Below are 13,706 nucleotides of genomic sequence, written 5' to 3' on the forward strand. Positions count from 1 at the left end.
CCCCAAAAAAAACCCTTTAACGGGGGAAAAAAAACGGTAGAAACCTCAGGAAGAGCAACTGAGGAGGGATCCACATATACACGTAAATATGCCAGATTATAGCCATGGGCTAGTTTCCATCTGTAGTCCCTTGGCAGGTTGATATTACTTCAGATAAAATACAAAAAAAGAAAAGAAACAGAACATACACAATAAAAGTACACAGATCATTCAAGACATATACATACAAGTACACAGAACAGAGTACAGAGACTGGTCGAGCTAGTGTGCAAAAAAGGAAAGTGCTTACCATAAAGTGCTGGTGCATGTAAATAAAGTGCTGTTGCATAGATAACATGGATTGCACAGATTTAAATAATACAAATCTAAATTGCACAATGGTCTTACAAAGTGCTAGTGGATATTAGATAAAGTGCTACTGCATAACAGAAAATTGACCAGTACTAAATGAAGATTGCACATTGTCCTACTACATATTACTAATAAATAGTACAGTTATAAATATGAAGTGCATACTGCATATTAAAGTGCTTAAGAAATTGCACATGGCCCTGTTGTACACTGCTCTGTTACATCAAGTTCATGGAGGTGATTACACATGGTCACAGATCTGGTTGGTCCTAATCCACACCTTCAGAAGCCTCTTGAATGTTATGAAGATGGATGATTCTCTATTTGAGTTAAAGTGCTAGAGTAGTTGCTTTTAAAAAAGTATTAAATAGTACATTTTCTTTTTAATATCAATAGAATGCTGGGTAACAGCAGCGATGCATCCCATGTTTATAATGCATTATAGTCATGCTTATGATAAATTATAATCTTCTTATAACACTAAAATTGCAATTATAAGCACTAAATACTCACAATATAAAGCATTTTATAATGACAAGGTCAAGTATAAATGCTTTGCATCTGCTTATAACACTGTATAATTGCAGTTAGATGCAACAGGTAGGAAGAAAACCCCTACTCCCAGGCAAACAAGAAGTGTGATCCTGAGAACCTAGTTACAATTATAACTGGCTCATCAACACTGCTTTCATTGAGACAAACCCATTACAAACTACTCAACCAAGCAAAGCCTTTGAACAAGGAACTGTAGTACTTATTCATTTTGAGTAGTTCACTTTTACTGACCTTGCAGGCATAGTCTTGATATATAGCCATAACTATTGTAGATAGGTGATATTTGACCTTGACCCACTAACCCTGCTACCCCAGACCAAAAAGTGGGGGAACCATGGCTCCATTGATAAGTGTAGCCTATGTATGTGCACTGTAGATCCTATTGCTATTCAAAATACTTCTACAAGGGGCCTTTTACCAGGCCATATTAGGGCCTGTTCTCTCATAGTCCACCTGTGGCTGAAGGATTCATGGCCATATCAATCCAAGGTGGCACAGAGAGAGAGAGTGGTGAGGCTTTCAATTTAGTTACACTTGATGTGGGGGATGCAGCCCAGCTTCCCTGGGTGGAGAGGAGGGAGAAAGACCAGGTGAGTCACAAACATTATTAACTTTGCACATGGTTCCATTGTGGTGTGGGGTTCATCAAAGTTCATCAAATCTCACGTGAACTGAGGATCTTCAATCATGTGGAAACCAGAGAAATGTTGACTGCTGCTTGTCCTCAACCAAACTGAGTGCTTGGGAGAAAGGCAAGTAAATCTCTCTCTCTGATCACTTGATGGGCTGCAGGCCCTGAGCCTGTGGGTCTGCCCGCTCTGCTGTGGTGACCCAGAGGTTTCCCCTGGCTTGCCACAATATTCAAAGATTGGCATGATTAAAAGAGAATAAAAAGAGTGTCATGTTGCTTTTAAAAACTTTGTCCAAAATGTAAAAAGAGAAGAATTTGGAAAATAGACTGAAATAATGTAAAGTGGACATGATTTGAACATAATTCAGATCATTTTCATAATTATTGATTTTTTTTTCCCCTTCACATTTTGGACTAAATTGTGAATTGAACACTGAGGTGCCTACTCTACCGAGGTGCCCACTCTTCAAGTTGCAATGGGGAGACGTCTGACACTTGGGAAGGTCGCTGGGGTCCGAGACTCGGCGCACTTGTCACACACCAGGTCAAGATGCACATAGCAGCCTCCTGGCTCGAAGTGATGAATAAATGAAATATTAAAGAAAAGCGTTTTTCCCTCCATTTTTGGAGATTTAAGTGACTTATGGGGACCTGTGCACCCCTGTCACCCTAGAGACCCCAAAGTCAGCACAGACGATGCGATCGGGCCCCTATACAAGAATACAAAAAGCAAACCCCTCAAGTCATTTAGTTTTCTTAAGTGGATGTCTCACAAAATCAAATTCAAGAGGGTGTCAGGTGCATACACTCCAACAGCCTCTGACACAGCTGGCCAGCTTGAAGCAAATTCTTTTCTAAAAGTTGTGGAAGTCTGATTTTTTAATGACCTGATCACGTGACTTTCTGTGTCAAGCTGAGCTGTCATCGGGCACAAATCGCAAAGAGGGGATTTCAAAGATCATTATACTTTTTATTTGACCTCAATCGACCAAGAGGAAGCGGTGTAATCTGATATTTTAGATCAGAGTTTTGAAAAAAGCATCAAATCTTTCAGTGGTCTGCCTCGCGCAACTTAGCGGGGAAGCGAGGCAGCATTGTCGGGGAGCACTGTGGGAGCACCTGCTGAGAGAACCAGGCTGGATCTCCGGGTCTGGAGCTACTGTGACTAGTTTTAGTTTTACAGCTGCTGCTTGCAAATGAAGATAATATTTAGATCAGAGTTTTGAAAAAAGCGGAAAATTTTTCAGCGATGTCCCTCCCGCATCTTAGCGGGGAAGCAAGGCAGCATTCCCCGCGAGCGCTCTGGGAGGCTCCGCTGATAGAACCGGCCTGGATCTCCGGGTGTGGAGCTGCTGTGACAAGTTTTAGTTTTACAGCTGCTGCTTGCAAATAAAGATAATATGTCAACTCCCTTCAAGTCACACATGCTTATGTCGCATACACGTACCCCCTCACACACACATGAACGGGCCCTGCGGGCATGAGCGCACACTTACTGCAATGCATATTTTAGGACTAAAATAAAGGAAATTTGGAGCAGCTGGACAAGTTTTGATCAAATTTGCAAGCTGGTAAAATTCAGTCAACATAACTTCACAATTAGCAGCTGGTATATTTGAATGCACATAGGAACTTTACCCTAATCATGAATTCAAGCAAATGATTTGCACACAGGACCAGTTTCCTCCTCTTGTTTCTGGCCAGGTAGCTGCCAGCGGTGCATGGGGGGAGCAGCCTGTTTTTTGTTTTTTGTTTTTTTGCAAAGGTGCTAAAATGGTATTCTGGAATTAATTTTCAAAAATTGCTCAGAAACCTAAATTTTGACTTTCCCTGTTGTGAATTAAGCCATGAAAATAGAGAAGTCATCTATCTGAGAAAAAATAACCACCAGGTAAAAATGTGTGTTTTTTACATTTTATAATGGGTTTCAATAGGGCCCATTTTTGGCCGTAACAGGAGAACAGGGCCCAAAGTTGTATACAGCACATTTTGAGGTGTAGACAGGAGATCTTCCATGAGCATGATGTACCCTGGAAAAGTGACCTCTGTGCAACGTAGGAACTTAATAGCATGATTACAGCCAAAAAGACGACCAAATGAAATAGAGGGTGGGCCCATTTATGGGCCAACAGGACCAGAGGGTAGCACAAAAATGAACCAAATGACTTGAAACTTGGTGTGTGAACTTTATTTTGGACATAGATTGATGACCTCCAGTGTCAAGCCAGTAGGCCTTTTGAAAGCTAAGTAGCTCTACGGTGGTCGTATTGCAACAGGACCAGCGAATCCATGCACAACACCCTCTGTTGAGCAACATATTCAAAAATGGTAAGGATTAGGCTGAGGTCAGGGGTTAAACAGTTAAGCTCAGGATGAGGCCTCTCCTGCCAGATACCCCCTGACCTTTGACACTTCTGAAGGTCGCTCGCGTCCGACACTCAGCACACTCGTCACGCTCCTGGTCACAATGCACATACTAAATTTTCAGCCGTCTGGCTCAAAGCGTTTATGAAATATTAAAGAAAAGCATTTTTCCCTTTATTTTTGCAGATTTTAGTGCCTTTAGGGGCACCTGTGCAGTCCCCTGTCACCCTAGAGACCCCAAAGTCAGCACAGACGATGCGATCGGGCCCTTATACAAGAACTCCTCAAGTCATTTAGTTTTCTTAACTGGATGTCTCACAAAATCAAATTCAAGAGGGTGTCAGGTGCATACACTCCAACAGCCTCTGACACAGCTGGCCAGCTTGAAGCAAATTCTTTTCTAAAAGTCGTGGAAGTCTGATCATTTTAAACTCATTCGAAACTCAGCACACTTGTCACACTGCAAGTCACAATGCACATACTAAATTTTCAGCCGTCTGGCTCAAAGCGTTTATGAAATATTAAAGAAAAGTGTTTTTTACCTTTATTTTTGGAGATTTAAGTGACTTATGGGGACCTGTTTTGTTCCTGTTGGGCCCATTTTTGGACCCTATGATCCCCCCAGACACCACATAAAAGTAGAAATATGTATGACAATTGTTTGTAATATTTGCTTAATTTTATTTGTTTTCAGATGTGTGATGTGTTATTTCATCAATATGTTTATAAATTAACCCTTTCATTGCCTGTTTTAATGATGGAGCGCTAATATTGTCATAAAAAATGTTGAAAAATTGCAATAAATCAAAAATTAAGATAATCTGATTTACTCCTACTGTTCTTGGAAAAGTCATATGCCTCACTTTGGACAGTGTCCCCACTGATTTGTTTGCATAAGGTTTTTTTTTATTAGCATTTAACAAATGAACAACAAATCATCCCTTCCTCCCACCCCCAACATCCTCTATGGTTTCATACAAAAAACAGAAGGGAAAAAAAAGGACAGTTAGACAGATAGACAAACACTATGCAGTACACCTTATTCAAGAGGTGCTACATCTTGTTACAAAAGACAGCAAAAGTTGTTTGCATAAAGTTTGCTGGAGGGTTTTTTTCATTTTATATGGGCATGCAGAGTAAAGTTAAGGTGGCACGTCACTAGTCTGGGTAGTTTTGATAAGGAACCGGAACCAGGGTGAGTGAGACAGGATCCGTAATTCGATTGATGCGCCTTTCCGCCAAAATAAAAGCAGCAAGCTAATGAAAATGCGGTGAAACTTTTTAATTTAAAGAATATAATTTACATGAATAGCTCCGAGCCATTCAGCTAATCGATTTTCTTATAACCCTCATCACCCCAAATCGATGGTGCGCCAGAATTTAAAGTTTTACTTTGGTGAACACTTTTACTTTGGTGAATTTCGCATCCGCTCTATAGACCGGAACCTCTCTTCGCCGTACGTGAAGAGCCGGCGACGCGAGGCTACGTCGCATGTAGCTGCTTGAGGAATACAAGTGGAGGGTTTCTGAAGGTTCAAACATAGACCGGGCCACCACTCCAAGTTCTCCACTAATTCCGGAGCTGTTTATGGACGGGAGGAGTTTATTTATTTATTTATTTTTAACTTTTAGGATCCGACAACCTGTATGCTACGTAGCAGCTACACGTTAGCATGTTGCTGCTGGAGGAAAAAACACAAACCGGGCCACCGCACCAAGTTCTCTGGGCGGTAGGAGTTCTCTTCGGAGCTGTTCACGGGCGAAGGGAGTTTATTTTTTGAACTCTTTGGATCCGACAACCTAATGTTAGCCGGAGCTAACCCCGGACTTAAAGACCCTCAGCTCAGGAGGTGCTGAAACGTCTTAAATGCCGGTGGCAGTGAGTTTATATAATTTTAAAGTTATGCAGTGTGTAGATATTTATACATATAAATAATAATGTCGCTGTCATATTCATGCCTTTAGATGACGTTATTTTGAGTGCAGATGGAGCAGCTAAGATGATAACCCTGACCGATCTGAACCCCATTCAGAAAACAAGCATTTTAAAAGTTTTTTGCTTTTCGTCATGCTGACGAGCCAGACAAAGCATTAATTCAGACTTTTTACGAATCGACATCATGATGTAGTTTGTGTGTATGTACAGTAGCCTTTGCATGTACAGTACGTATGTTTGCTCTCCCATGCCATCGCTTGTGGGGACGAAAAGGAGTAAGCCCACTCCACTCGTGGGGCCCATTTGACTTGTGGGTGTATATGTGTGCATATCATGGAGAAAAAGTTGTTGCGGTCACCATGTTTACCCTAGAAGGTTGCCATTTGTCATAGAGGCTGAGTGTGAGTTTGTTAAGGTGTGCTGGGCGCTGTCACATGTCAATTGGCTGTGAAGGGACTGTTGCAGAGTAGGCATCTGAGTTCTCGAAACCACAGCCTATAGCAGCCAAGCATGTCACTCTAATAGTACTCCCATTAAGCTGGCCTGCTCTCCCTGCCTTCCCTCCAACCAGAAGCTGCCTTCATCAGCTCTTGTTAACCATTTCCATGTTTTGCATATTCTGTGTTGTAAACTGTTTTCTTGTCTGTATACAACATCTATTGCATGTCTGCCTGTCCTGGGTGAGGGATCCCTCCTCTGTTGCTCACCCTGAGGTTTCTCCAATTTTTTCCCTGTTAAAGGTTTTCCTGGGAGTTTTTCTTCAGTCGATGTGAGGGTTTAAGGGCAGAGGATGTTGTTATGATGCTATGTAAAGCCTTTTGAGACAAACTGTTGGGCTATACAAATAAAATTGCCTTGCCTAATAGGTGGCGAAATTTTACAACCAGCTTGGTTGTGGAACAGTTTGGTTTTGTTTCCAGCTGATTTCATTTTGGTGCGGCTGGTTCTGTGGTCTCAGAATGGAGTCAGGGGGAGGGTTAAACCGACGTACAGTACAGGCCAAAAGTTTGGACACACCTTCTCATTCAATGCGTTTTCTTTATTTTCATGACTATTTACATTGTAGATTCTCACTGAAGGCATCAAAACTATGAATGAACACATGTGGAGTTATGTACTTAACAAAAAAAGGTGAAATAACTGAAAACATGTTTTATATTCTAGTTTCTTCAAAATAGCCACCCTTTGCTCTGATTACTGCTTTGCACACTCTTGGCATTCTCTCCATGAGCTTCAAGAGGTAGTCACCTGAAATGGTTTTCCAACAGTCTTGAAGGAGTTCCCAGAGGTGTTTAGCACTTGTTGGCCCCTTTGCCTTCACTCTGCGGTCCAGCTCACCCCAAACCATCTCGATTGGGTTCAGGTCCGGTGACTGTGGAGGCCAGGTCATCTGCCGCAGCACTCCATCACTCTCCTTCTTGGTCAAATAGCCCTTACACAGCCTGGAGGTGTGTTTGGGGTCATTGTCCTGTTGAAAAATAAATGATCGTCCAACTAAACGCAAACTGGATGGGATGGCATGTCGCTGCAGGATGCTGTGGTAGCCATGCTGGTTCAGTGTGCCTTCAATTTTGAATAAATCCCCAACAGTGTCACCAGCAAAACACCCCCACACTATCACACCTCCTCCTCCATGCTTCACAGTGGGAACCAGGCATGTGGAATCCATCCGTTCACCTTTTCTGCGTCTCACAAAGACACGGCGGTTGGAACCAAAGATCTCAAATTTGGACTCATCAGACCAAAGCACAGATTTCCACTGGTCTAATGTCCATTCCTTGTGTTTCTTGGCCCAAACAAATCTCTTCTGCTTGTTGCCTCCTTAGCAGTGGTTTCCTAGCAGCTATTTGACCATGAAGGCCTGATTCACAGTCTCCTCTTAACAGTTGTTCTAGAGATGGGTCTGCTGCAGAACTCTGTGTGGCATTCATCTGGTCTCTGATCTGAGCTGCTGTTAACTTGCGATTTCTGAGGCTGGTGACTCGGATGAACTTATCCTCAGAAGCAGAGGTGACTCTTGGTCTTCCTTTCCTGGGTCAGTCCTCATGTGTGCCAGTTTCGTTGTAGCGCTTGATGGTTTTTGCGACTCCACTTGGGGACACATTTAAAGTTTTTGCAATTTTCTGGACTGACTGACCTTCATTTCTTAAAGTAATGATAGCCACTCGTTTTTCTTTAGTTAGCTGATTGGTTCTTGCCATAATATGAATTTTAACAGTTGTCCAATAGGGCTGTCGGCTGTGTATTAACCTGACTTCTGCACAACACAACTGATGGTCCCAACCCCATTGATAAAGCAAGAAATTCCACTAATTAACCCTGATAAGGCACACCTGTGAAGTGGAAACCATTTCAGGTGACTACCTCTTGAAGCTCATGGAGAGAATGCCAAGAGTGTGCAAAGCAGTAATCAGAGCAAAGGGTGGCTATTTTGAAGAAACTAGAATATAAAACATGTTTTCAGTTATTTCACCTAATTTTTTGTTAAGTACATAACTCCACATGTGTTCATTCATAGTTTTGATGCCTTCAGTGAGAATCTACAATGTAAATAGTCATGAAAATAAAGAAAACGCATTGAATGAGAAGGTGTGTCCAAACTTTTGGCCTGTACTGTAGGTATTCAAAGTGTGCATTGTTGCTTTTTCAACTTGTTCAGACATTTACAACCAAGCTGTAAAATCACACATCAAGCATGTGTTTATCTCCTTATCGGGCCTCAGAAGTAAACAGGACTTGGCTCTAATGTCAATTTGGGTGGTTGTTTTTATTCGCAGGCATGAAACAGATAATAAGGTTGATTTTTTTCCTGCATATTAATTTTGGTGGCGGCTGCCACCGCCTAAAATGGTCAATGTGGGCTGAAACTAACACAATGCAGTATAATCATCCAACATACTTATCAGTTTCTCTCAGATTTTAAAGTGAAACCGTGTGTTTGTGTTTTCCTGTTTTTATGATCGGGTCTGTTCATTTTGAGAGGTTAAATCCGCATATTTCCCCTACAACTCTGCATCAGTCTGAGGCTCTCTGCTCCCGTGCATGCTGTGTGCCACCTGTGTGTTCCCGTTTCGCTGTGCTGTGTAAGGCACACATTGGCATGGGGTGTCAGATTTGTTCCACCAATTGTCTATCTAGAGATAGTAATAAAGGCGAGAAAAGTGGTTTGATGATTTGATGAGAGCAGACTCCAGGACGCAGATGCTGATCTGAATCTGGGACGCCGCCTCGCTGTGTAGCCTAGAGACACAAGGGTGTGTGTCAGAGCCGGTCGAGCTCATGTTACAAAATGCTTACGTTGTTAATTCATATTTTGTTGCCCGGATGTTGTTGCAGCTTCGTCTACAACCTTACAAATGACGAGACGAGACTGGACTTAAAATCAAAAGTCATCTTTAGTGAATGAATAAAGGCACAGACACGTTAGCTCGTGCAAACAAGGGGTACACAGCTCAACTGCTGCTAACACAGCATTGGCGCTAACAGCAACAGAAGCTAAGTGACGTCATCACGTGATATGTACTGGGTAGTGAAGTCCCTTTTCATACAAAGTAAGGCATTTACTTGGAAATGAACTTCTATACTCGTTACTTCAAAATCAAATTTTCAAATGAAATGTACAGTCTTCTTTTGACTAAATATTTACCACATTTACTGAACATAAATATTAACTTCTTAACAATCCTCACAAATAAAATGTGTTACAAATATAATGCCCAGAATGTCTATAGTTAGACTAATGAGTAAGAGAAGATGCAGTATGTTGTTGTAATAATAATGATAGTAATAAGAGTAATATAGATAATGATAATAATAATGATGATTAGGGATGCAAATTATCGATTAATTCATTAATTGATAGTTGTTTCATCTTATCGATCGATGATTGATTAATTGATAAGCGGCGAAGAGAAGCTGAATTTCCCTGTGAATCAATAGGTTCTATCTATACATAACATAAAAAGCCATATCTTCCTTATGATATACAGAACAAATGCAAATCATATTCCTTAATCAAAGATTTATTTTGGGATATATTTGAGGACAGCATTTTGGTAGCATATCAAAGATATTCTGAACAGTAAATATCAATATTACGCAGGCTACTTAACATGAAAGTAAATTGGGCATTCTCTCATCTGTGACATGGGAAACATTAATAGCAGCAGCTTCACATTCCTGAAGAGAAGAATACAATATGTAGGCTACTTTAATATGAAAATAAATTAGTGCACTGTCTCTTAGCAGCATATAAATAGCACCAAATAAAATAAATTCTGAAAAGAAAATTAAATAAGGTTAAGGTAATAAATTGTGCACTGTCTCATCTGTCACATGTGGAATATTAGCAGCATTTATAAATCCCTGGGAAATGTGACAATATCACAATAACATTAGTAGACCAGGACTGGACTATCGTAGCTCTAGTCAACTAAAATACAGGCTGCCTGAAAACAACAAAAAACATCCCTGAGAAAGATATGTGTGCCCACCTGCCTAAAACAGAACCAAAAACACATCCCTGGTGCTCCTCATAGCATAGATACTGTAGACCTATCTATTTTTGTTCAAGAATATCAGCATATCAACATGGTCAGGAGTAAGTCGTGTGCGCAGCCTGTTTACAATGAGGCCAGCTGCTGAGAATACACGTTCAGCTGGGACTGACGTGCTCGGTATGGCCAAGTATTTTTGTGCCAGGTTTGTCAGCCTTGGAAACCTTCATTGACTTTCCACCATGCTGTGGGACTAGAATCAAGGAGTGGTGGTGGATCCTTCAGAAAGCTGTCCACTTCTTTTTCCACGTCATTGGTGCTCCTGGTGGCATAGTTTTCACCCATGAGTAAAGCATAAGAACTGTGTCTGTGCACAGCTTCCTGGACTGGCACTTCACCGACCACCTGCTCCTGGTCTCCAGCGGCGTCTGCATCTGCTGATGTGGAGCTCGCATGTTCTGCTTCTGCTAGCAGTTGAAGCAGTTTGGCATGAGCTGCAAACCTCCTCGTTGGGATCAGAAATGCCAGGTGCTTGTGTCGAGGATCCAACATAATGGTTAGCATTGGTGGTGTTGACATCAGGTCATCAGAATCAATCTTTAAATAAAAAGACAATAAATTAGAATTAAATGTGATTTAGTTAGTGTTTAGTTTTTAATCATAACTGCCAACAGGTAGTGTTTTATCATATAATGAATGGACCACTATTAATCATTTAATAGTGGTCCATTATTTTATTTTTTTTTAAAGATATTTTTGGGGGCTTTTTCGCCTTTAATGTATAGGACAGACAAGCGTGAAGGGGGGAGATAGAGGGAGTGACATGCAGCAGAGGGCCACAGGCCGGAGCCGAACCCGGGCCGCTGCGGCAACAGCCTTGTACATGGGGCACCTGCTCCACCACCAAGCCACCAGTGCCCCCAATAGTGGTCCCTTATTAATTGCTTAGTTGCTATTAATTATTAATTAGATAGACAGTAGAAGCAGTTCAAAAATACAACTGTCAAACATAAAGTGCTTTTTGTGCATACAGTTAAAAAGATCTGCAATAATTTAACAATAATTTAATTAATGGACCTAGCTTACCTTCATCCTTTCACCCAGTGAAGTGCGCACTCTGGATTTGAATTCCCCCACTTTGCTGGTGTCTCCCTCGTCTGTCTTGAGATGCACGTTGATCAGGCTGAAGGTGATGGGATACGTGTCTGATATGGACACCTCAGTCTCAGTAGACATGACGGTAGTTGCACACTTGAGTGTTTCCAGCACTGGCGCTACATCCTCCATCAACTGCCAGAACTCATCTCTCAACTCCAGCGTCCTCGCGTCTGTGAGTTTGGTCACTGTGCGGTCTGATAGTACAGCAGACACGGCCCACCGCTGCTCCGTTACTCTGCTAAACATGTCACAGACAGAATTCCACCTGGTTTTACAGGATTGGATGAGTTTATGAGACGGCAGCTGCATCTGTTTCTGTTTTGCTTCAAGCGCTTTGTTTGCTGGATTGCTATTATTGAAGTGTTGTACCAGTCTGCTGGCAGCTACAATGACTCAGTTAATGTAGGTAGCGAACCCGTCATTAATGGCCAGCTGCAGGGTATGCGCGAAGCATGAAACCGGGTGCCAACTGACTCGTGTGGGACTGTTTGCTGAGATAATATTCCGTGCATTGTCTGTACCCAAGCAACTACACGCCCGGTGAGTCCCCATGTTTCCACAGCCTCGTTCAACTTGTCAGCTAAATTGTCAGCTGTATGTCTCACTGCCATGCACTCTGTGAGTAGGACTGCTGACATTACCTGCCAATCCTTTTCAGTGTAGTGGCATGTAATTGTGATGTAGCTTTCTGTATTTAAGGAAGTCCAACAGTCGGTTGTGAGGGCCACATTCGCAGCTGCAAGTTGTGTTTTCAACTCAGCCTTCTTCCTCACATAGCTTGCTTCCACGTGGGTAGTTATGGTCGTTCTAGAGGGGATATTATACCCTGGCTCAATGTACTTTATCACTTCTCGAAATCCCTGTCCGTTAACGACGTTTATCGGCAGCATGTCTGTTGTAACCATGTTACATATTCTCTGAATAATGCCCTCCGCTTTCTCAGCGTCACATACCGTCCGTCCCAACGTTGTGGTGATTGTCGGCTGTGAAGCCAATCCACTCGCTCCATGCAGCATGACTGAATGTGTCGTATTCAGGTGGTAATTCAACAAAGTTGTGGAGTTGTTGTACTTTAAAATACTACCACATTTTGTGCATTTGGTGTCTTTGTCATCATTGCCGCTTGCTCTCCCCTTCTGCCGGCGGCACGGGAACGTGCATACGCAGTAGAACAGCCAATAGGAACACAGTGGTCTGAGCTGACCTTTGATTGGTTGATACACATCGGCACGATACTGATTCTTTAGAGGCTGACCACAGAGCCATGGTGAGGTGCAGAAACCTTTGTCTCAGACCACTTGATTTACATTATGCTTAGAGGATATTATGAAATTTTTACTCAATTATACCAAAACAATGTTGCCTACTACTTTAAATAAAATATAGGCTACTTCAATCATTTTGAGTTGTTGTAAAGTTAGTGATTAGTTTTAAAATATGAAAATGATCGATCCAGATGTTTTTGTCGCAAAAATTTATTTGATGGGTCACCTGCCTCTGAACGACCACCACCACCCTATTTGGTGCCAGGAAAAACCCTGGATAATGTACACAGGAAAACCCTCACACAGCAAAAGCTGCCGGGTGGAATCGAACCAAGGGTCGCTGCAGCAGGCATGCTCTACTGAGTGAGATACGGCGCTCGCGGCTCATCGTATTTAATTGAGTAATAGATTTCATTGAGTGTTTCAGTGACGGTGAGCTGCCGCTGCTTCATTATTACCACCGCTAAGTCAGAGTTGGGGCAGACGCACAGTAATGGCCCCTTTCCACTACACAGTTGCAGCTCTACTCGGCTCGGCTCTACTCAACTTGGTTTTGGTGCTTTTCCATTACAGCTGAGTTCTTCATAGTTCCTCCTCAGCGTGGACGGGGTTGTCATATCACGGCGGCTACGGCCGCGTCGTCTCGCTCTCTCGTCTTCACCTCAATCACGGACCACAGTGTGGTTTTCCACACAACATTTTTTTTCCACAACTCATATAAACAGTCACCTGTTACCGTTACCGTACCAATGAGCTAACATGTTCTTTTTAGTTTATAATCTCGTCTCCTTCGGCATCACATTCTCACTATAGCTGTTCTGTTGTAAACAAACACGTGCTGCAACTGAACTACACAGCAGTTAAATGATTGGTTGTTTGCCTGTCACTCGTAGCATCCAGGGATGTTTCAAAGTCCCACATCCTCGAGTTTTACACTGCTGACTTGTATC

At 42.2% G+C, this 13,706-nt stretch overlaps 1 protein-coding gene across 1 annotated transcript; it reads right to left on the minus strand.

Moving 5' to 3' along the window:
- Positions 1-9,810: 9,810 nt before the first annotated feature.
- LOC125892883 (zinc finger BED domain-containing protein 4-like) lies at positions 9,811-11,916 on the minus strand. Its single transcript, XM_049583215.1, has 2 exons — positions 11,420-11,916; positions 9,811-10,930 (listed from the first exon to the last, which is right to left on the minus strand). Exons 1-2 carry the CDS (start codon positions 11,798-11,800, stop codon positions 10,544-10,546), a joined length of 768 nt encoding a protein of 255 aa, XP_049439172.1. The 5' UTR covers positions 11,801-11,916; the 3' UTR covers positions 9,811-10,543.
- Positions 11,917-13,706: the final 1,790 nt, after the last annotated feature.

This window comes from Epinephelus fuscoguttatus, linkage group LG8 (assembly GCF_011397635.1).
Source record: "Epinephelus fuscoguttatus linkage group LG8, E.fuscoguttatus.final_Chr_v1".
NCBI classification, from domain to species: domain Eukaryota; kingdom Metazoa; phylum Chordata; class Actinopteri; order Perciformes; family Serranidae; genus Epinephelus; species Epinephelus fuscoguttatus.